The 25284-nt window shown below is 37.4% G+C and overlaps 1 protein-coding gene across 8 annotated transcripts in view; it reads right to left on the reverse strand.

Annotated features, from left to right (window-relative positions):
- FAM184A (family with sequence similarity 184 member A) overlaps positions 1 to 25284 on the reverse strand; it is a 74558-nt gene that overhangs the window by 43288 nt on the left and 5986 nt on the right. For all 8 annotated transcript variants that reach the window (XM_042016716.1, XM_042016714.1, XM_042016711.1 and 5 more), the window contains exons 2-3: positions 3917 to 4771; positions 745 to 880 (exon numbers count right to left, since the gene is read on the reverse strand). In XM_042016716.1, the coding sequence (XP_041872650.1) occupies positions 745 to 880; positions 3917 to 4771 (991 nt within the window). The remainder of the gene's footprint in view (positions 1 to 744; positions 881 to 3916; positions 4772 to 25284) is intronic.

A 25284-nucleotide genomic window follows, 5' to 3' on the forward strand; every position in this document is an offset into this window, starting at 1 on the left:
CTGGCCGCTATATTGTTCCAACATACAGCCTAGACTGTTCCTGGGCTTGTGCTAATTTGTGTGGAAAACAATTAGGAATTGCTATAATTGGTCTAGTTCAACCAGGCCCTTTTTTAACCCCAAGACCCTACCTATTGTATAGTTGTCCAAGTTCAAGTACTGGGGCCATGCCCTACCATTGAAGAGTTCACTAGGGAGACAATGCCAGAGAGAAAAGAAACCTGCATGTGTACAGTCAGGTCTTAAACTAATTTTTGTGCCTTTCCACACGCCAGCAACTACAAAGGAACAAAGAAAACAGCTATAGAGAAAACTTTAAGGGATTTATTATTCAATAAGCTGCAAATCTTCTGACAGTAGGTATAAAGCAAAGTACCACAGAGTCAGCAAAAAGAAAAGACAAGTGAAAAAAGGTGGAAGAACAGGAAGCATGTCTCAGTGACTATGTGGAGAACAGATACAGAGCAGAATTGTTCTGTATAAGTGCGCTTCCAAGGCCTGGAAGATACGTACATGCCATACAAAGTACACCATTCAGACAAATAAGTACACAAAAAAGGAAATTCAGGACAATGCATGCGAGAGCAAAAAAAGTTAAAAAAACCCCAAATCTTGTTGGAAATTTCTATGGAAGGCATTAAACAGTCTTTAGGCACTCTAAACCTGCATGAGGGTGACAGAAAAAGGAAAGGCTAGAATAAAAGGATGAAGTTCATTTCCAGATTAAGTTACTGACATACATACTGGCTTTGAGAACAAGATCAGTGGCCTGCTGCTGTAAGCGCTCTCTAGCAGCTGCGAGCTCACTTTCCACTTCTTTGTGTTTGCTTAACAATGACATCTCCTCCTCCTTCACATCATCTAGCTGTTTTTGAAGAACCTAGAGGAAACACATAATACCTGTTACCATCATATATAATCATGTAAATTTAAATGAGCATTAGGTTAAAAGGTACAGAAGAGACCTTTCAGCAAACAAGTTTTATTCACACAAAAGCTGAAATAGTGTAATATTATTGCCATATTCATTGTGTATTATATGTAATGCTTCAAAAATATTTTTTGAAGAACAAGATAGCGGGTACATGGCATGACAGTAATGCATAAGAGAAACATGACAATGTTCAAAAAGGTATATGAAAAAATAAAAACTATAAAATGTTCCACAGAGTTTGGGGGTCAGTTTTAGAAACATGATTTCCGATATCTGAGAGTTTTTCACATTAAAGAATACATCATGTGTTCACAGCAGTTTATTGTTCTTCATTGCAACTCTGAGTGTTTACTACTGACTCAAATTAAGCTACACATGGAGATACATAAAATGAGAGCTAGGCAATTACTTAAATCAAATGTTCCCCAGGGGTCACTACTGGAACCAGCACTTTCTAGCATCTTTCTCAGCAACACGGGCAGTGGTATCGAGTGCACCCTCAGCAACTTCACTGATGACACTGAGCTGTGTGGTGCAGTTGACGTGCTGGAGGGAAGGGATGTCATCCAGAGGGACCTTGGCAAGCTTGAGAGGTGGGACTGTGCGAACCTCATGGAGTTCAACAAGGCCAAAAGCAAGATCTTGCAAGGGTCAGGACAATCCCAAGCACAAGTACAGGCTGGCTGGAGACTAGCCCTGGGGAGAAGGACTCTGGGACGAAAAGCTCGATATGACTTAGCAATGTGCACTCACAGCCCAGAAAGCCAATCAGATCTTGGGACGCTTCAAAAGCAGCATGGCCAGCAGCTCACAGGAGGTGATTCTGTCCCTCTACTCTGCTCTTTTTTAGACCCCACCTGCTCTACTGTGTGTCTAGGTGTGGGGGCCCCAACCCAAGAAAAGCATGGACCCGCTGGAAAAAGTCCAGAGGAGGCCACTAAGTCAATCACAGGGCTGGATCACTTCTCCTATCAAAACAGGCTGAAAGAATGCTCAGCCTGGAGAAGAGAAAATTCTTGGGGAGACCTTCGAGCAGCCTTCCAGTATCTAAAGAAGGCCTAAAAAGAGAGCTGGAGAAGGACTTTTGACAAAGAGATGTAGTGATAAGATGGGGGAGTTGCCTTAAATTGAAGGTTTAGATTAGATATTATGAAGAAATTCTTTCCTGTGAGGGTGGTGAGGCACTGCAGGTTGCCCCCAGAGGACTCCCCATCCCTGGAGGTGTTCAAGACTGGATGGGACTCTAAGCCAGCTGGTCTTGGGCAAGGTATCCCAGCCCATGGCAGAGGGTTTGGAGCTAGAGGATCTTTACTGTCCCTTCCAACCCAAACTATTCTATAGTTCTGTGATTCTAAACTTTTATGATGCTTTAAATCAGATGTACTGATTCACAATAGCATATCTTGAATAGTGTAATGTGTTAACAGCCATGCAGGAAGGAAAAGAAAATACTGTTCTGGTTCAAAAGGAAATACAGATTTCTTATAATTCAAGTTACTGAAACAGTACAGAGTCATTTCAGAAACTAAAGCAGAAGAGAGAATTGGGGAAAACACTGTACAGGATGTGTAATGAAACACAATGTGTTGAGATTATGCATCTGATCACCTCATCCACAGTGTCAGAGTAGGATCTACCTTTAAAATCTGCTGCAGATACTGTACTAGTCTCTTCCTCTTCCTTGGGAACAAAATTCCTTTACCACAGGAATGATCAACATAAACTGGTTTCGCCTTCACTGCAGCTTTCCATAAACCCACCTCCTGAAGGGCCCTTGCAGAAGAGGAGACGTGTGATGAACTGAGTGCAGGCCCCCTTCACTATCCCCCTGCATCAGTGTGAGGGAAAAGGTTAGAGAATTGGAAATAAAATTAAGCCCAGAAGGATGAAGGCGTAGGGAGAAAGTGCTCTTTTAAGATTTGGTTTTACTTCTCTTTATCCTCCTCTAATTTGATTGGTAATAAATTAAATTGCTTTTCCCCAAGTTGAGTCTGTTTAGCCCATGATGGTAACTGATGAGTGAGCTCTCCCTCTTCTTATCTCAAGTCAGAAGCCTTTCATTATCGTCTCTCTCCCCCATTCAGCTGACGAGGAGAGTGATAGAGCAGCTTTGGTAAGCATTTGGCATCCAGCCAGAGTCAATCCAACTAAATAAAACTGTGTTGGAGTTTAACCTGGTAAGCAGCTAAGTATGACAGTGCCACTTGCTCACTACTGCCAAAGTGAGACAGGGAAGGGAAATGGAAGGGTAAAAGTGAGAAAACTTGTGGGTTGAGATGAAGACAGTTTAACAGGTAAAACAAAAGCCGCACACACACACGCAAAGTAAAACAAGGAATTCATTGACCACTTCCCATGGGCAGGCAGGTGTTCAGCCGCCCCCAGGAAAGCAGGGCTCCATCAGGTGTAACAGTGACTTGGGAAGGCAAATGTCATCACTTCAAACATGCCCTCCTTCTCCCAGGTTTATATGCTGAGCATTATGCCACATGATGTGGAATATCCCTGCAGTCAGTTGGGGCCAGCTGTCCTAGAGGTGCTCCATCCCAACTCCTTGTACACCCCGAGCATCCGTGCTGCTGGAATGGCGTGAAAAGCCAAAAAGACCTTGACTCTATGTAAGCACTGATCAGCAATAACTAAACCATTCCTGAATTATCAACGTTGTTTCCAGCCCAAATCCAAAACATGGCACCCTTCAAGTTGCTATGGAGAAAATTAACTCTACCCGAGCCAAAACCAGTAACATACAGAAAACGTGCAGTATTTCAGTTGCTGCTTTAGAAAACATTGTTAATTAAACAAATAAATTTAAAATATATATAAATGAAAAAAAATTCAAAGAAGATGACGCGCAAGTATAAGTGATGGGAAATTAAGTTTACACACTCCAATAACCTCAACCTAGAAGCCACACAGAAAGATCGTATCTATAGGAAAAGAAAATTCACAGTCTTGGGAACAACATATCATCAGTCTCACCTGAACATTGTTTTCTGCGGTACCAAGAGCCACCTGAAGCTTTTGGCATTTTTCCCGTAGACTGGCAGCTTCATCCTGGACCATTTGCAATTCAGTTTTAAGCTTTCCCAGATTCTTCCGTAACATACTTTCCTGGTTCTGAAATTCTTTTCTTAGCTCCACTTCTTTCTCTTTGCAAGCATGTAGACTTTCTGCTGTAAAAAGCTGCGATCTTTTCAAAGAGTCAAGTTCATGTTCATAGAAGGACTGTGCTTTGCTGAGTTTGCCTTCATAGTCCTCAATGAGCTTTTTTCTTTCCAGCCTTAACTCTTCAACTTTACTGTTCAAGTCTTCCAGCTCCAGTCTATGCAATTCCTCTAGTTTCTCTTGCCCCTTACTTAAAGTAGCATTCTGACTCTGATGAGTCTTCAAAAGCTCTTGAATTTCAAGCCTGTGGGCAGCTTTTAAGTCTTCCAGAGCTGTACGCTTGTCCTTCTCATACTGTACTTGCAACTGTATGAAACTTCGTAGCCTTTCCTCAAATTTCTTTCTGATCTCTTCTACTTCCCTCGACATGGTCACTACACGTTGGACATGCTGAGCTTCTGCACAAAGCTGCATATCTTCAACTCTATCCTTATATGCTTCAAATTCTGTCAATGCCTGATGTTTCATCTTCTTGTGATCTTCCAGTGACTCTTCCAAAACCTGAATCTTTCTCTTGAGATCCATTTCTTCTGCCACTTTATTTTTATACTGCAAGATCTTCTCTCTGGTCTCTGCAAGAATTTGTTGGATTTCTTCTTCATGAGCTTCCTTAAGGGCTTGGATAGCTGCTTCATGTTCATCATTTTTAGTGTTCAAAGCATATATTACCTGAAAACATGAAATAATATTATATTAAGAGAAAAGGCATTCTGGTTATCTATTAAATCCTAAGAAAAACATACCTAGGTACTCTGAAAGCTACTTAACCAATCTGGCTTGTTTTCATCATACAAATAAACTACCAAATGTTATTAAGGATGTAACTGCATAAGTGCCGTATTAGTCATGATATTATTATACATCCTGTAGAGTAGAGTAGTTTTTCTGTTCTTAAATGCCTAATTTTCCTAATGAAAGCTTTCTTTATATCCATGTTCTTGCTGTAAATACACTGGCGGAAAAAACACATTTAAAAATGCATTTTAAAACCCCCTGAATGTATTTAAAATAGTTCAAAGCACAGACTAAAAAAAAAAATTGAACACAAGTCTTCCATTAGAGAATAATACACAGAGTATATACCACAAGAAGAAATTAAACTGGAACAAAAACCATATCTCAAATCTCTCCTTTCCAAACACTACCTGTTCTTAAATATTTCATTTCAGAAACATCTAAAATGCAAACACTAGTTATTTTGGATTGTAAGCTTGATGGTTGCCCAGATACAATTTCACTTTTGACAGCTTATCTAGTAAGCATTCTGCGTATTCTAAGGTCTGAGGTCCCTTACTACATAAATTCACTGACTTCCCAGCGAGTAAGTCAGCTGAACAGAAAAGATCAGGGCAGGGCAGCCAGCAATCTGGGGAGCCCAGGGAGCTAAGCAGTTCAAGAAAGCTGTGAAAGCAGCCAAACCACCAGCATTCAATGAAAGTTTTAACATAACCAGATATATCCTAAGGGATGTTTCAACTGCCCCATAACATAGCAGATCATCATCTTGGTTTTTAACTAGGAAGTACAGAGAAGTATGTGTGTCTGCATCTGCGTGCATCTACCAATGAATAAACTACTCATGCAATGGTGGGGTTAATGGAATCTTTTGCTTCAAGAAATCCAGCAATTCATCCCACACTTCCTAAATATACAGGCAGCAGAGCTGTAAAACATCTGAACAAAAAAAATGTCTTCTGATCAGTGTAACTTGTATATCTTAAAAATTAACAAGAAACAACAAAACTGAACAACAAAGAAGCAGCAGGGAATTTTCTTTTTTTCACTGAGGACAGAACCTAGACCAGCCCTCCAACAGCATTCAACCAGGCAACAGAGGAAGGTTGTGCCAACTTGCCCTCAAGGCTGGGAAATATGAAGAAGGCACAGAATTGCTCTCCTGACGCCAAGCAAAAGCCTCTACGCTGCAGACTAGGGAAAGTGTCTACAGACTAGTGTTCAGATGAGCTACAAAGCTCAAAAGAGTTCTCATAAGTGAAAGAGCAGATTCAAGACTTTGGCCATGGTCTTCTTATGTTTGTTTGTTTGAACAAAGGTCCAGACACTTTACTCTAAATTTTATGCCTGAAATAACATACCCCATTCTGTTATGTGTGCCATAAAAACCCAAAAGGACAGGCTTCAGATTACAATAGAAAAGAGAAAAGAAAAAAGAAAAATGTTCTGAAACAGCATTAGATGTAAAAAACCCAAACCCCCCAGCCTCACTTGTCTTTATATAGCAAGGAATTAACTTAAAAATATCACAAAAACTTATTTTAATTCAATTTTTTAAAACATATGTACATGCTATTTAATGAAAGAGGAAAAAACATAGGTTTTATATAGGTTTGGCAACTTGTTTTTAGTACTACTTACATATCTGCAGGTATCAAGGACAGTTTTGGCTTTCTTCTTCCCCAGATAAATAATTTTTTTTTCCCCTATTTTGACAAGAGTTTCATGGTACAGAGACTCATAAAACTCTACCAAAACATTGCAAAAAATGACAACTAAACCCCATGTACTTCCATTAGCAAAATCACATTGAATTTGAATTGAATCACATTGAAATGCCCTTCACCCAAGGTTTCAACCTTTTATATTCTTATTGTCTTTGGTGATCCAACAGTAACTTCTGATCACAAAGCTTTCAACTCCCTCCTGTTACCAACAAACAGCTTCAGCTATTGGATCCCAAAGGTTTGTTTCCTGTTGTTTTTACGGTGTCTAGTGTTCAACTTCCTTGTTCATATCAAAAATAACTTGAAAACAGAGGGTTTAGCATTTTTGTAAATGTTATGTGCACTATCTTGCATGAATAGGCCTTCCTTAGAGAAGCTGGACAAGGTAGTTTAAAAGGTACTATAAAAAAAAAAATAAACCTCACACTTAGGATCAGGTCATTATAATCAGCACTTGCAGAACACTAGGTCAAATCCCACACTCAAAACAGCCCTTGACTCTTGTCCTTGTGCATAGAGGCGCCATGATGTTCTTCACTTCAGGCAGTGTTCCAGTCTCAAGTTCTGCAGCACTATGATCTGCAGAAAGTATAAATCATAAAGCATTTTCAAGGGTATTATGATTTAGCAGTGGAAACCTCACTGAAAACTCCAAGTGAAAAATAAATCTATGTGCAATGCCACATTCAGAAGATATCTTTAAATTCTCATCATTGACTTGCTCCTTACTAAAAGCACTGAACAGCAACAAATTGAATTCAAATTCAAGCACGACTCATTCCCTAAATGAAGGGCATTGGTATCTCATGGGAAATGTAAAAATAAAATGCATGCAACTGAATGTTGCATCATAACATAGTCTTGTAGCAGCCTGAATTCCAGCTCCATCAAATTACTATAAACCTCAGTATTTTTAAAGAAATGGAATAGCTGTATCAGATTCTATCTTTGAGACTTTGATGCACTATATTAATATAGGAACCCAGGGGAAAAAAGTCTGTACTAACTTAAGCAAAAACAACTTAACAGCACTTCAATGAAATGCAAGCAGAAATTGAAGCACCTTGGAGCAAATGAATAGACTTAAAGTTCTAGCTAAAATAAGCAGCTCCTTCTCAAGTAAGTTTCTGAAAGTTGAAAAGCAGTAAGATCGCAAACATTGGAGGTAGGTAGATAAAACAAGTTTTGCACTATTTTTAAATCAGAGCGTGAACCCCTGCTAAGCATGCTTGTAAATGCTACAAGTATGCTTTTAAAAACACCAACAGCTTTTTTAGTACAACTGCATAATACTAAGAAGCATAAACTGCTTATTTGAGTAATTCATACTATTCCAGCTGTACTCTAACTGCACATAGCAATGCTTATCACATTGCCATGCTTTACCGTATTTTCAGCCAGCGTATCATTTCAGAGGTACAGACAGAATCATACTCTATAAAGATACTGAGATTGCCAGCTAATACTTTTTATACAAAACAGTAACATAATTATTAATAAGAATCTACTGAAATACTGTGTGCATTGGTCCGAAGAACCACTACAGAGTAAGTCAGTAACAGTAATCACCTTGTTTATGCCAGTAATTATTGGATTGTTTAGTTATATTCTATGCGGTAAGGTGAAGCAAGTCAGTCCCTGCATTAGCTCTGGTGTTTTTAACTACATGGAATATGAACAGCAATTCCTGTTCCACACTGTTTGTGGCTGAAAGATGAAAGTTTGGCTGAGGAATATTTTTTACCCCAAACCAGATGTTATGGTTTGGAAAGTTGACTAACTCTTTCATGGTCAGCTGTACTTTGGTCATCCGCTCCTGCCAGCAATTTAGTCATGATGGAATGCTTCTAATCACAAAGGTGTAATTCACCTTATTACTAGAATTGAGTGCAAGTTATTTTGCAGCACAGAAAACCATAGTCTACGACTTGATGAAAATATCTCAAAAAATGTACATGGTTCATTTTCTCTAATTTTACATCAAAACAAGAGCTGATACCTAAGAGAAAAATACATCACCACACATCTTACACAAACATCAACCTGACTTTGGTAAACTTCCATTTCAGACTTCATGTGTGGATCCCTGGGTCAGAGCACTGTGTTCAGCCTTGTTCAGCTGAACTGTTGTGTATTCCAGCTCTCCCAGGGTGCTGCTACCTGAACACCAGTCTGAAACACCAGAGCCTCAGGAGGCATCCCCAGATTTTGTCAGTGCTGCTTGTCTCTTGAGAGAACCACACAAGTACAGTGCCAACAAGAAAATGCTCGTGCATAACCAGCTAGTGATTTGGAAGATGTCTGACCTAACCTTGCTCTCTGTGGGTAGAACAGAGTTAGTTATAACTCAGATAAGAGTTGGTACACACAGAAAGTAGTAAGTTATACTGAGAAACAGTAAAAAGTGCAGCAGGTTGCAAACAGAAAAGTTCAGTCTACAAAATCAACAAGAAACATCAAAAAAAATTGCAAGCATTATCATGAATTAATTTTATATAGAAATGTCTCCTCTGTGATAGCCCCGAACAATCATATCTTTTTTGCTACAGTGAGTATTGCATTAATTTTTCCCCTTTTCTTCTTGTTGGTCAAATAATGTCAAAAAATGAGATGTATATTTAAGCACTTAAAATATATATCTTATGATCGATTTAAGACAAAATAAAATAACCAAGTTAATACCCAGAAAAAGTTTGTTTTACAGGACTAACTTCTTCTCCTTAGTACATGATAAGAATACAGTGATACAGGAAAGTACTTCAAAGCCACTTAAAACAGCCTTTCCTAAAAGCTGACCACAATCACAGAGTACAGTCTTAAAAATCCATTACTACATACAAAAGTAGACAGTTATAACAAAAAAAAATCCAAACCTCAAAACCTATGTATGCCCATCTTTCTCATTTTCAAAATTCCAATTAAAAAACCCATCCATTTATCTAGAAAGATCTTTTGCTCCCTTATGAAATCTCACAATTAGAAGATGCTCTGTCAATCAAGGTCTTTGTGTTGCTGATAACAAAAACAGAAACAAGCGAAGAAATTTAGGCCAGGATTTCTTAGACATCACAGAAAAGGTGGAAGGAAGACACTTGTTCTTCAGCTATCTGGTTCACTGCAAGTCTATCTAAATACCTGGGCCAGTGCCTTAAGGGCACAGCACAATGAGCAGGGAAGGGACAAATATGGTCTGCAGGTGTAAAAGGAGTGTCCCCTGCCAACAGCATCTCCTCCAAAAGGGCTGGTCTAACTATACCAGTCTTCCTTTGAAATAAAATCCACAGGGGGCAAGAGCTTGAAATTTTTTTCCCTAAAAAACACACTTTCACAAGAAGTTTATTATTAAAATATCCTTTATGATATTCAACAGTCTTCATGTGTTAGTTCAATTTATGCCTAAGTAAAATTCAGTATTTTATTCCTTTAGGAACTCTAAAAACAGATACTGGGTTATTTTTACTACGGCAACTAGCTTTCCAAAGCATCTCTAATGACTTTTGTTTACAATTAATTACTTAGAGAATGACACTATGAAGCTCAACATAATTTCTAAGTATTGAGCATGAACAGATATCCACTAGCGCTCTACCTTTGGATAAGAAGAAATTTTTCTTTTTCACACTTATTCCTAAACACTTATAATTAATTTTCTGTAAAAGAAGGTAAGTCCGAGGCCATGCACTGCTCACCAACATCTACACTGAGATTAAAACACAGGGGAAAATTTCATTTTTTATTTTCAGGTTTCCTGATGTTTAATACCATATACAGTAGGTATAACATGTCACAGGGGCCCATACACCTAGAGTAGCTTTCTTCACGCTCCTAAATACCTGCTCCTCTGATGTGCTGATAATCCATTTCTACTTTCAGAACTGCCAAGTACAGATCAGTATCAGATGTAGCTACTTGACTTACAATCCTTCCTGGGTTTTGTTTATTTGTGAACGGCCCACACTGAAACATTAACTCTTTAATTGTCTGAAAAATCCTACTGGTTTAAAATATCCGCTTGCATTTTGAGCTCATCGTGATTATAAATTATTACAGTGCCTGTACCTTAAAATTTAATTATCAGAAAAAGGCATGCCACGTTCCAATTAATCATGGGGCAGGAGATGTCCTCACCTGAAGAAGATGTCCCAAGCATGCCTTGGCACAGGGACAGAGTGGTCAGCATGGCCGAATAGCTCATTCATTCACTGTGGCCTGTTTCCTTTCTCCTAGAGTTGTACCAAACAGCAAATGAGAGGCTGTCTGGGAGCTAATCAGGAGCTTATGCTACCACAGCCCATCTTGGAAATACGTGCTTTGTCCAAATCCAGGAACACGGACAGCCTTTATCAATCAGGTAACACAAATCAAAATCATGGCAGCAGGTAAAGCTACAGAGCACTCGGTAATCAGATTCAAAAAGAGGAGCACATTACCTGAACGTCTTTTGATAGCCCAACACGCTGAGCAGAAAGATGAGAATGGAATTCACAAGTTCAGAAGCCAGGCAGTCAAGAGTGGTTTAAACCTCAGGCCTCAGGGCCAGGACACAACAATATGTGATCCTGAAAGTAATTTTAGCAATCAGTAGCAAACCAAGAAGGAGCTCACCCGTGACAAGAGGTCAAGTGGGCAATCAGGCCCTGTTGCTCCTTCTGCTCTAGTAGCTGAGTGCTTCCAAGACTGGGTCTCACCAGTGAAATAGACCTTAGGGGGATGAAAGGGGATTTGACAGAGGCATTAGCACATATGTGAGGCTCACAGAAAGAGATACTTGGGAGCAACCCCATTCCATTCAGCAGCCTTTGACTGAATACAGGGAGAGACGGCATCCTGATATGGTTAGCAGAAAACTCAGTTTTTTTCTTATATGGTTATTTTGGATGTGCTGCAGAAAATGGAAAAGTGGGGTATTTTCCTCACCACAATAAATTATAATGGAACAAAGGAATTTAATAACTGTACCTTATTTTCTGAGGATGAAAAAGAGCAGATATCTCTTACAAATATGTATCAAAATAAAATTAAAAATAGGAGGGAAAAGGAGGAAAAATTCCTCGACAATATGCAATTTAGATTTTGGAGAACAGTTGAAGCTGTTGTTCCTGCTAAGACTAGGAGAAGACTGAGGAGCAGAAAAAAGTGAGAATCAATGGTAGATACAACCTGCACTATATACAACATACAGACCTTATATCCTGAAAGCTCTTTCCAGGATTTTCACGGCAAAGTTACTTACAAAACAAGCAAATAATTTAAACACTGATGAAATAAAAGTTCTCTTTTAAAAGGCTTTTAAAAGAATCATGACCTGTCTAAGGCATGACTGACAGATACAACACTGCACCACCCAAATCAGGAAGAATTTCTCACTGAGAGGGTTGTCAAGAATGAGAATGGGCTGCTCATGGAAGTGGTGTAGACACCATCCCCAGAGGTGTTCAAGAAACAACTGCACATGGCACTTAGTGCTATGGTCTAGTTGATATGATGGTGTTTGGTCATAGGCTGGACTCGATCTTGGACGCCTTCTCCCACATTAATGATTTTATGCCTCTATGAAATATGATACAACCTTCAGAATATATCCTCAGCTGAGGCAAAAATTCAGGTGCAAAACAAGCAGATGTGATGTCAAACAAACAAGAAATACAGATTAAATGGGAAGAGCTATATCAAGATAATATCACAGGGCTATGAGAGATGGGTTGGGTATTCAGTTCAGTAACACTAGACATTATCTCTAGTCAGTGGCCAAGATACCCATTAAAAAATGTTGCAGATGGACAGGCAACTGGCCAGATTGAATTAAACTAATTTTCAGGAGTAGAACACCTTAGAATTATCTGTACAAGCTAGAACTGAAACAATTTTTCCAGGAGGAAAAAAGCAGACTTGAAGACCTTGACAGAAAGACAAGAAGTAGCTGGATAGAAGTACAACTCTTTACTATAAACCAAATTAGGGAAGAGATCACCATTAGTGCTTTGTACGACCAGGCACTTAATCCCCCACTTGGCTACTACACGACATCTATTTCTGAGAGAAATGCTCAGCTGTTCTACACTGGCATTGCTGTCTCTAATGGAGTTACATAAGTTCACAGGATTCACCAATCCAGTTCTGTACATTCACGTTGCGCTATTCTCAGAGCGATTGCTAAGCAATTTATTACCTGCGAGACATTCAGTTTCGTTAGCTGCACATAAGTTTGCTTTCTGTGCCAAATTTAGTTTTGTTAATGGCACATAAGTTTGCTTTCTGTGCCGAAGTGTAAAACCAACTTGCAGAATACGTCAAAACAGAGTTTAATGTAAGTTTCAATCTCATTATGACACCAAAAATATTTTCATGACATGTTTCAATACAACACAAACTGTTGTATTGAAATACAGTACAAACTGTTACGAAAGAGGAAAAAATTGTTTAGAAACAGCTTTAAAAGTTAGTCAGAATGGGAACCAATTCTAGCAGAAAACAGTTTAAATGTTTTGTAATGGCTCCTTGAAAATCAACCCTTATTTTTAAACTCAACCAATACTTGTAAATCAAGTTAAGTGGTACTAAAACTCAAACTTGCTTAAATGATACGGAGAGCTCTACTATACAAATGTTATCAAAATACAACAGTTATTTGCAATGCCCCTAAGACTACTTCAGCACGACTTTAAAATTATTTGGTTCATCCCAAATCATCAGCGTGGTTTCCGAACTACATTGCAGAGAAAATACAGATGCTGTATTTCCATCTGCTTTAATTACTTGCTAGCTATAGTAAGTTGATACTTTCCTTTTCCAGTTTCTATATTTAGTATCATCAAATTAAATCCTAATGGTTTGTCAAGACACAGTTAGTAAAGCTGGAATTTTTTTCCCAGACAATCTCATTCAGAAATTTCTCTCACTCCATCTATTTTTAAAAGGAAAATATACTTTCTAATTCACCAATTATTCCTTTTCTTAGCAAAAAGCAATGCCATATTACTCCTTGAAAAAGCATCCACAGAAGAAAAACAGCCTTTTGGTGCAAAATAGGTATTGAAGAAGTGGGTTGTCTTCAGTAGGATCAAATGCCTTAAAGGATGACATTCACTGACAGTGAAGCAATGAGAGCCTAAAAGGATGAACAGAAGTTGAAATTTTCTGCAAAATATATTTCAATAACAAATCAATCACACTCAGAGAATCTCAATTTAGAGTGAAAAAAACAATCATATAAAAGGGGTAAGATTAGTCAGTTGATTCCGTTTATTGTCTGAAATCAAAGCTTAAGTTTTTCCATTTTCAATCCTTTTTTTGAAAAGGCCACTATAAGTAATGGCTAACCCAGTCATAAGCAATTATATTGACATAATTTATAATTTAAGTCTCCCTTTTTTGCTAGACTTGGCTAAATTATTCTTCATACAGTCATATCTGTACTTGCACCTACTTTATTTTCATCAGAAAGAAACATTTAAGTCATGTAGTTATCTGTATTATGTAGAAAAATAAGTCATAACACTCAATCCAAATTCCAAAAAAATTACTGTCCCATCTCCTTCTAAATCTATTTCATTGCTTTGTCATTCAAGCTAATTTTCATTATAGCTCAAGACTAAAAACTTACTCTTAGATCTTAATCCATTCCACCTTCAAGTCTACCCCCTATTAACTTTCACCAGCCAAAGGGTCATGTTTTTAAACATTTATTTTTCACTAGATGTTTATGATGAAAACCTTTCTGGTCATTGCCTGGTTTTAGATTTTTCCATTCATGGCTTAGAAACATACAGCTTTTTAATAACTAAAGGTATGCAAGCTGAGTTGTCCTCCTTTTTAGGAAAACATAATTTTTGTAGAAGTACCCACTAATATTGGGAACTGACTTTAAATATTTAGAATGAAAGGGATTTGTTTTTTCTTTTATTTGGCACGTGGGGAAGAAAGGAAAGGAGGGATGATGGAGACAGAACAATAACTGCAGAAATGTAAAGTAAAATAAAGCATCTCCATTTCGAAATCTGCTCTAGAGGATATCCAAAGCAATATTTCTGAGCGTCATCACCTGAAAATGTCACAAGCACTTTCAGATAATTGTAAATGAAGTTGACACTAAAGAAAGATGATCTCTTTTCCTCTTAGTTTGCTTGTAAACCTGAAAGCAAGGCATAGTCAGCATTATTATCACTCATACATGCTACTCATTCTTACTGATGAGTCCTCAAGTGTTGAGCTGATGAAAGCACTAGTAAAAGGTTTTTTCTGTATTCAGTTTTCCCAAAAAAACAGCAGTACTGTATGACAAGCCAGAGAAAAGGTCTTCCCAGTTTCCTCTTCCCCATCAAAACAAAGTTCATTTCTGCACTCTCCCTGCCTGCAAATCTTTTCCTCTCAATGCCTGATCTATTTTGAGTTTTATTTGATCAAGAATTTCTGTAGACCCTACGCAATTCCAGTATCTAGTGGTTCCTCCCAGCAGAACAGACCATGCAGATAAGAATATACCACTCAGCCCCTACGGAGCAAAGAAGAAATCTTCACCAGTGTTTTGAAAAGCAGACTGGAAAACAAATCCACTTCTTGCTCATAATTGATTTTCTACTTTCCAGGCTTGTTTAATGAAGTAAAGGCATGGAGCCTTCCAAGCAAGTACGCAGCTATGCAGGAAAGAAATATTACTGAAAAACACACTGCAAGACTCCCAACACAGTATTTTTATCTACAGCATCTTTCCACTTTCTAGAAGGCATTAACTAGAAATCACCTCAGGAAGTTTTAATGCTAAGTGCTAAGTTTCTAGAATAAATAAATTCAATTCCAACCAGAATCATGCAATTTTTAATAACTGCAGAAGAATTTGAGCTACTTTCCCAGAAGGATCAGAAAGAAACTACCTTGAAGTAATTTCTCTTCCCTTCCTCTGGAATAAAAAAATCCAGATTGTAACCAAAAAAATATAATCCATGTTCATATTAAAGACTGATCACTAATTCCACTTTTTAAAAAAAGTTTAGGTTATAGAAACAAAATCATAAAGTAAGCAGAAGGTGGCACAGTCACCAGTTAAGAGTCCAAGTTTATTTTCAAAGCCAAGCCCAAGATGAATCTAGGACAAGTTTGTAGTGGCCTACTGGGATACTTTCCAGTAACCTACAGGTACCTATCAAGCAATGGAAAAAATCTGCAATTCCTAGCTACATCTCAATATTTACACAATAATGACTATTAATTTTGACATCTGACACTCACAACTTACAGATTTGACACAGCAGCTATTACAGAAACACCGTGTATACAAAATCATGGAAGGGCTGATGTTGGAAGACCCATCTGGAGGTCACCTAGTCTAACTTAGACCCTATGCAAAGCAGGGTCGGCTAGAACAGACTATGCTGGGCCTCACTCAGGTGGGTTTTGAATGTCTCCAAGGAAGACAACTCCTCAAAATCTCTGGGCAGCCTGTGCCAGAACTTGACTATCCTCATAGTAAAAAAAAAAAGAAGTGTTTTCTTATGTTTTTGTTTGTGCCTATTGCCTTATGTTTTCATGAGACCCACTAAGAATATGCCTGCTCAGTCGTCTTTACTCCTCACCGTCTGGTGTACACACACATTCATAAGATCCCCCTGAGCCCTCCCTTCTCCAGGCTAAACAGCCACAGCTCTCAGCCTCTCCTAGTATGACAGATGGTCCAGTCTCCTCATCATCTTAGTGGCCTTTTGCTGGACTGGCTCCAGTATGTCCATGACTCTCTCACATACAGGGGAGCCTTAGAACCAGACCCAGCACTCCAGGTGTGTTTCACCAGCACAGAGGAGAGGGGAGGGATCACCTCCCTTGAACTGCTGTGTCACTCATTCCAGAACACCACTGACCTTCTTTGCCAAAGGCACATTGCTGGCCCACACACAACTCGTGGTCTGTCAGGACCTCAGGGCCTTTACTGCTCAGCTCTTTCCAGCCGGTCAATTCTAGCCACATCCTTGCTGTGCTGCCCCAGATAGGCCTTCAAAGGAAGTTCCTGTTGGTGCATTCCCCCAGCCTGTCCAGCTCTGAATAGCAGCACAACCATCTGTTTCATCAACCACTTGTCTCACTTTTGTATTGGCTACAAACACTGAGTGTGTGTTCTATCTCATCACCCAGGTCATAACAAAGATGTTAAACAGACTGGCCTCTAGGGCACATTGTTAGTGACCAGCCCTCAACTGGGCTTCACGCAGCTGACCACAACACAAAGTCCAGAGGTTCAGACAGCTTTTAGTCTACTTTAATGTCTACTTGTCTAGCACACACTTGGAAAAAATTCACAGGCACATGACAAAGAACAGTGGAGATGTAACCAATTTTAAATTTCCTTAAAAAACAGTCCCACCAAAAAAAAAAAAAAAAAAAAAAAAAGACTAAAAACATTTTTATTGTAGTGTCTAGTCTATCTACTTAAAGTTTGTGCAGTTCCTTTCACCACAAGTTTTCTAAACCATTCAATAAAAAGTGAAAAAAAAATTGTGTATGCTTAAGTAGGAAAATCGTAGTATCTCCATTAGAGACCTACAAGAAAATTGATGCTCTGGTAAAAGCATACAATTATACTGCTTTGTCCTAAAGCATCTCTTTTTTTCATTCGTTCCATTAAATAAAGTAGAATCCTGAACACTCAGTCCAACAGCTGTACTTTCTTATTATGGCTATCCAGTTGAATACAAACTTCATCAATGATACAATCTTCTGGAGAGCTACCCTAGTGAACATTCTTAAAAACTTGTCTCATGCAATTGCAATAAAGGCTTTTACTATTGCTTCTGTTTGGCAGCTGGAATACAAGGAGCTTATTTTAAGAGTACTTATATTGTAAATGATTTTCCAGACTTGCCTCTTTTACAATACTTACTTTATTCCACACAAAATGGGAGACATTAACTCCTATTCTTCAAGCACTTCATCATATAGAATTCTGTAGGTAAGACTGTTCAGAATTTTTCACTTCCAACAAAATTCCCACACCTCAAGGGTCAGTCAAATAAGAATCTTCATCAAGACCTCAAGTTTCAGCTGTGATTAACTACCCTAAGAAGAAAATCTATGATAAAGATGATTAAAGGAAAACCAAGAAGTCTTCTTTCTTCAGCATCAACTACTTCCTTTCTTAAAATTCAACAAATGAGATAACAGTGGCAATCTTAAATCAAGGAATACATATAAATCAAACAAGTAGATTTGGAAGAAAGAAAAAAAAAAAAATCACGGAGCACTTGTGTGCAACTTCACATCAAATAATTAGCTCAAGGCCTCCAGTGCATACAGGTCTGTATCACACACCTGTCAGTTTATATATATTCAGTCTCATACAAACATGCTTAGTTCTGACTACTACTGCAAAAATCTTCCATTTTTTACACAAAAAGGGAAACAAAAATAAGGTAAGTTGGTGGCATACTGCAAAAGACGCAATTAGCTAAGAAAAAAATTTAAGAATTATCTATACAACTAATACACAACGAACACACTGAGATATCATTCCAAGGCCCATTTTAAGACTATTCTATGTACAACGCAGGTGTCAATACACCAGCTGTAATTCAGTGCAATTATAACTCATGTCTTAACTTGTTAAGAGACAGCATGGAACAACTTGGTTTTCAGACTTAGACATGTAACAATCAACAGCAAATTTGCTTAAGTTTTCCAATACTTTTTAAAAGTTGAATTTCAAATCAGCTAGCAAATGCCATTTAAGCTTTGGTTTGTTGGTGTGTTTTTCAAATCACTTTTACACACTAAGCACAAGTATCTCCAGCTACTGATCCACCACTGCTCCCATTATACAGTCAGGAAAGGTTCTAAAAAGATCAAAGTTTTTGATATTTAGCTCTGTTCTGTTTCCAGCAGATCCTCTCCTAATTTTAATCCATATTTTAAGAGAATTTCCATTGCTTTCTACTTACAGTTTAAGGGTTAAAGAGACAATACAGCTTCCAAAACAAAATCTCTTCCATGAAAGTGTAAGGCTTTTTTACGGTAAGTTCATTAAAAATGAACAGATTCATGCATAACAACAGAGCTATGTACATTTCAGAAATGTCTCATTTTACAGATAAAAAGTTAAACAAGTGCTTGTACTTGTCAGTTTTCCATAGTTTTCATTAAGTTCTCAGTATACCTCCTATATTTTGGGCAGTCTTCAATCACAGAACCGGATATAAAATACACCAGAACTCAATGCAGAGTATCCAACTAATTCATTGTGTATCCCAATAAATGTAAGTATTCATTGTTCATTCAACTGGAAACAACTATTTCCTCCTGTTACAGACTCATGTGGGATGTACTTGCAACCACAAATCAATACCATTGTGCTGGGACAGGTGTGCCAGTACCAACACCCAGTCAAAACCCCTTTTCAATTCTGGCAACCTCTATTAATCAGGTTATGCCAGAAACAAATGTTACAAATCTGCAGCACAGTAGCTTCAGGAAATTTCCCAAGACAGTTAAATCTTGAGAAACACACTGAAGAAATAAATAAATAAATAAATAAGATTTAGTAACAGATGTACAAATTCCCCAATCTCCTTCCCTGTGAGAAAGAATCCCATTTACCCTCTAATCACCTATCTAAACTATAGATGACACATCTGCTATATGACTAGACCTTAAATAGCTGCAAGGAAAACAGGATAGACCAAGGGGCTATTCTCAAGTTGCGTTTGTCTCAGAGCTGCATTTCCTTTCAGATTTATTTCTTGAATATTTGCATATCTGATTTTAGCCGTTCAGGAACACAGATCCCTAGAGATCCTCATTCTACAAAATTATTCCAAACACAAACAAATGAATTTTTTCTCAGGAAAGTAGTATCACGTTCAAAACTCCCCGAAACAAGAAGTAGTAATACCTAAGCGGAGGGAAAGTGTGAAAATGGTAGTCATCTTACAAACACGTATCACTGTATTTGGTTAATCACCAAAGTAAGGGGTTTTAAGTAGTATGTTGTTTCAAGAGGCAATTTCCTCTTATTTAGAGGACTTGTGAACCTAAGATGCTTCAGGCAACATCCAGAAATAAAAGACATATCTTTAGTGAATTTTATGACAAGACAATTGCATTTCCAGCTTCTTAAGACCCTTAAAAGGTAAAAATGCAGTTATTTCGGAACAGAATAAAACCAAATAGAAATCCTGTAGGAATTAATCCCTTTTTTGTTGTATATTCCCTAAGTCAGCTTTAGAAAAATCAAACATAAACCCCTCTTTCAGAGTCCTGACAAAATTAAGAAAATGCTGCTGTTCATTCAAATATTCTCAAACATTTCTTAACTTACTAACTGACACAACTCTGAAAAATGCCAGTACCTGTTTAAATTTTCACTTCTTTGTCCTCTTTTTTTTTTTTTGATTCTGCTAGGTTTTTGGGAAGTCACTACAAAATGGCATGGCACACGCTTTCAGAGAAATTAACTCTCTGCACTTACCTCCATAGTGTTCAGCAGAATCAATGTTATAGCTTGCCACACCGACTACATAAAACATTCGGGAAATCGTAGTTATATAAGCTGGGCCTCTAACGAGATCTTGCCACTAGGGAAATGCACTGGTTTGCATAAACCAAGTCAAACTTTGTTGCTGTTGACACCAGTGCCACTGAGGATAAGACATAGAGGCAGCCCCACTCTCGGTACCACAGAGAGCAGGGCTGCTGCCCACCCCCACAGCCACGGGGCAACACAGGGCAAGAGAACAATTCAACAGAGACCCAACACAGCCCATACGCAAAGTGCCTGACAAGGCTCCTCTTCCCAAGAGGAGAGCCTCACAAGTCTCCCAAGAAAAGCACATACAGCCTCACACTTCACTAGATATATATAGATCATGTTCTTTGATAAAATTAGTTCTTGTAGGTAAACTTAAGACTACTCTCAATTCTTTAACAAAGCCACTGGTTTTTATGCTTCCAAGACCAGAGAATTTTCTTTATTTCTTTCTGAAGCTTTAAAAAATTCTCCTTTTTTTAATAAGAATTCCTTTTCCATAGGTGAGAACAGATGAGGCTCAAGATTAGTAGTGAATGTAGAGTTGAATATAGCTTGTGAGTCAGGACTTTAATTAAGGGACCAACCTTATCAAAATTTCATATAGGGCCATACAGAAGCTAGAGCTTATGATCAGTATGTAATTTTTTTTATATCCTAGAGTGAGAAGTCATGTTACTTCTGTCTACAACTTTACCAAGCTAACAGATTTTTGAAAGCAGGAAATTTAATTTCCCTTGGGACGAGGGAGCGTAGGCCTATAAGAAAAAAAAAAACCCCACAGAGACAAAAAACCAGACAAAAAAACCAACCACAACAAAACCCCAACCCGAAACATTTTAAAATTTCCATTAGAGAAAAAGAGTCTAGTACACCAACAGCTTTGACAAAAAAACAAACTAACAAACAAACCAAAACAAAAAACTCCAGCAACAAACACCCCGCCCTTCCCCCAACAATCTGGTATTTGAAATCTACTTTATTCTAGAGTATCAACTCACAGCTGTGGAAAAGAACACAAACCAACAGAAGCTAAACTTGCTTCAGGCTCTTCACTTGTTCAGAACATACCTCCTAAAACAGTGTCTGCCCAAAACGGTAAGAATTACGATCTCATGCATTAGATATTTGGAGGCAAAACAGAATATACCTAATACACCAAATTGCCATATATACCTTTTCAATCCACAGTGTGGACCATTCACAAGGTGTGAAACAGAGCACAGAAATAAAGGAAGACAAGACAAAAATCAAGAAATAAAGGAAGACAAGACAAAAATGGGAATAGAAATAATGGCCACAGAACACTTCCAGGTCAGCTCAAAGAATACGTAAACTGAGCTTTATGTCGAAGTCCAGTCTCAGCATAAAGCAAAGGGACATTAGCTTTTAAAAGAAAAAAACAGAGGGGGGGTTGGGGAGAGGACTGGCTGAATTTTATGGCATATAACTCTAAGCTAACACTATAATGTTAGACAATATATGGAAAGCTAGTGAACAACCCAGACAAAATAATGGATCCGAAATTTCAAATAAATTTCTACCATTCTGTGTCACAACACATAAAATACTTTCTTTAATAAATGAGCTATGTTGACAAGACAGGTTAATGTTGAGAAGACACATAGATGTTCAAGGTGTTTTGCCTTTTTTTTTTTTAGATATAAACATATAAGTTGATTACTTATTACAACCAGCTACAATAAACTTTAAGTGTGAAACCTACACTTACAATTACATAAAGCAGTTAAATTTAAAAAATCAAGTATTTTCCCTAATCCTTATTAAAGAAATAATTTCCCATTATCTTCATTTGTCAAATTTTAAAAGGACAAAGACAGTCATAGAAGATTACTGAAATACATTTTAGTACAACCCATCCAAACACATCAGCATCCACACTGCAACATACTAGATCTGAGAAGGCAGTGTCAGACAACCTTTACTAAAAGTTATAGCTTTCAATCATGTTGTGAGCAAAACCACTGTTCTAATAAAAAATCTTTGGATTATAGCACACCTGTTTTCTGAACACATTACAATTCAGGTTTATAGAAATTAAATTTCAGGAAACTGGCTGGAAAGATTCTCATAAAAATTAAAATAGAAAACTATTACTTCTCATATTCACCTCATACTACTTCTTGTAGCTAAAAGGTTGTCTTTCATTTAATGGCAGCATCTTGAAGAAGGACTTCATGAACTTTTTAACATTAGCTATTTTTAAAAGCTGTCATTTTGATACTAGTCAAGTGACAACTTCAGCAAAAGGTTTTTCTCCTTCCTCCTCCTAGCCTTCTAGATTCAGTTAGAAGAGCCTGGCTAAGGAAACAGAACCAGGTAATATGCATTAAGTAGGACAAGATGGTGAATAGCTTTAGACTGTTTTGTTTCTCCTGGTTATTTTTGGAATGCAATGCCTTTGGTTACTGGTATGACATCAGTCATTAGAAGAATACACAGATGCCTGGCTTACTACTGCCAAACTTGTATCAGCCAAGAGACATATACATCTGATTTCATAATGTTATGTTGAGATTTGCTGGGTTTATTTAGCAGCAAGCCAGCAAACAGTTAGAAAAAGTTAGTGACTATTTTAAGGTAATGCCCTCCTCCTCAATACAGTTCAAAGGAGAATGAAGCTTCAGTGGAGAACTGGAAGGGTGGAAAACAGTAGTATCACTGAGAAAATTACTGTTTTTATTAAAGCCAAAGCCTGATTTCAGAGAATGAGTTACTGAAGTAATTTAAGTGCTTAGAAGCTACCCAAGGCTAAAAGTTGCTGTACCAAAACAATGACTTAGGACAAATAACACTTCTATGCATGTATTAGATGCAGTCCACCTCTAATTGTACTTCTAGACATTAAAATATAAACTATGTGTAACCAAGAGGTTGCATGACAATACAGAAATATCCAAACATGCAAAGCAATGCTGTTGCCAAATACAATTTTACTGTGTTTGAAGAAAGTACAAAACCACAATGTTTAATACTAAATTGCAATCTGACTTCTTCTAAAGAAGTGCTAAGGCTGTCAATTTGAAACAAATTCTTTGCAGATTCATATTTCAAATAACAACAACAACAAAAAAAACACCACCAAAAACCCACCAGACTGTCTTCTGCTGATCCATTTTTGTATGACTTGTCAAATCAAAACTCCTTACGGGATTGAGTACTTCAGAGTGCTCTGCCCATACTAATTTACAATGTATGAAGTAATTAATCTATAAATACCTTGTAGAGTTACAGAGTTCAACTACTGATTTCCTTTTTCAAATATACATAAAAGACTCTCCAGTTTACAACTTTTACATCTGAAGGAATGCATTTCAGTATTGTGTTCTTAACTCTGAACTGACACTTTCATCTAAAAAGAAAACGGCAAAAGCCTTCTTTCATAATGCAGTACTTAGCTGAAAACAGTAACAACAACAGAACCCAAAAGCACTAAATATTCAAAATATTTCTTTTTTTCTTTTTGTAAGGTTTATATTGTCCTATATAAAAAGCAGCTAAAGGTTGGCAGATTTTAAACTTCATGGGTGTTGCAGTATCAGGTTTCATTTATGTCCTGAATGTTCTTTCTTCTTTAGTTTTTAAATTTTGACACGTTGTTAACATTGAAGTTTGTAGTAAAATCCATGTCTTTCAAGTTTTTCTTTAAATATCCTTAATGTGTTGATGTGCCGGATTTAAAAGCCGAAGTACAGACCAGAGCAATAACATCTCACTTTCCAGCTCCTTGTAACTCTATATTATTTCATTATAGCAGTGAATAATAAACAAGAGGATGCATATAGAATCTTAGAGTCACTAGGTTGGAAAAGATCTTTAAGATCATCAAGTCCAACTGAAATCCTAACACTTGCAGGTTGACCACTAAACTATGTCCCCAGCTGCCACATCATGTTATTTATCCTCTCCCACAATTTATTTATCTCTTCATTTTTGTTATTCTTTTGGATGGTTGTAAAATGAGGAGAAAAAAAAACCCAAATCAAAATAAAGCTGATATATGCACAAGTGTATTAAAGAGGCATTTTAGACTAGTAACATATGTGAATGTGTGATCAGTTTTTCAACATCACACTTTCAGTTACACATGCATATGGGAAATATCTTTTACACATGCATATGGGAAATATCTTTAGAACACTAAGTTATCAGTGGCCTCAGAAGAACTCTGAGTTACCAGTCAACCACTAAAACTATGTGGGTGGAGAGCAAAGGAATTAATTTGAATATTTTTTTAATATTAAAAATATTTCGTTCTTGTCCTCCTTCCTTCTTTTGATGTCTTGTGATAAAAGACTGTAAAGTCATTGACCTAATTCACACATCACAACACTGAGCTGTAAAATATACCCATATCAGGCCAACATAGAACCCCTGCAGTCTCACCTTATAGGTTTGCAATGATAATGAAGGGAAGAACCATTTGAGAGATATATGGTCCTTATTAACTAAACCACCAAATTCTGTAATTTTTGTCCTACAAAACACGGAAGCTAAGAAAGACCTCTTCAGGTCTAAACTAGAAGCCACAGCTGCTTTAAAGCAGTTTGTAGTGCATCACCTAGGAAGTATTCAGATAAAGACAATAATTGATGATTTTACTGAAGTTCTGAAGAAGATATGGAGAGTCTGAAAGCTCTAGTTACTTCTTCTGAACTATACCAGATAGTATTAAAGACATGACATTTTTACCCAGTTCCATCTTTCTCCTTATACCATCATGGGTACAGGAAACTTCTCTTCTGTGAATACCCCTTGCTAAGACCATAATTACTGCAGAATAAGGACACGGTTGGAACACCACATGGAAAGAGTCTGACAGGGAAGACTGAGAGACTACACTAGCATGATTAAAAAAAGAAAAATCTTGAGATAGTTAGACACAATATTTCTGGAGCAAGTTTCTCATTTCCTACCTAAGAAGTCTCTCCCTTCTTAGAGGACTTACTTCAGCTATCTTTGGAATAATTAACACAAAACAAAATTAAATATCTCCAGAGAAATGTAAATTAATTGAATATCTAATATTACATTTTCAGATCTTCTAGTCCTTGCTACTATTTTTAATGTAGTTACATAATATCTATTCACACATTACCAGTCAGAATAATATGAAAAATACTGACATTAAAATATGTACTTAAATCACACCCGCCTCAAAATTTCAGCTCTTTTCATGCAGTCCTAGAACTGTT

Source organism: Corvus kubaryi, unplaced genomic scaffold (genome assembly GCF_017639235.1).
Source record: "Corvus kubaryi isolate FWS band 111438036 unplaced genomic scaffold, C.kubaryi_AGA036_p1.0 split3-73, whole genome shotgun sequence".
NCBI lineage: Eukaryota > Metazoa > Chordata > Aves > Passeriformes > Corvidae > Corvus > Corvus kubaryi.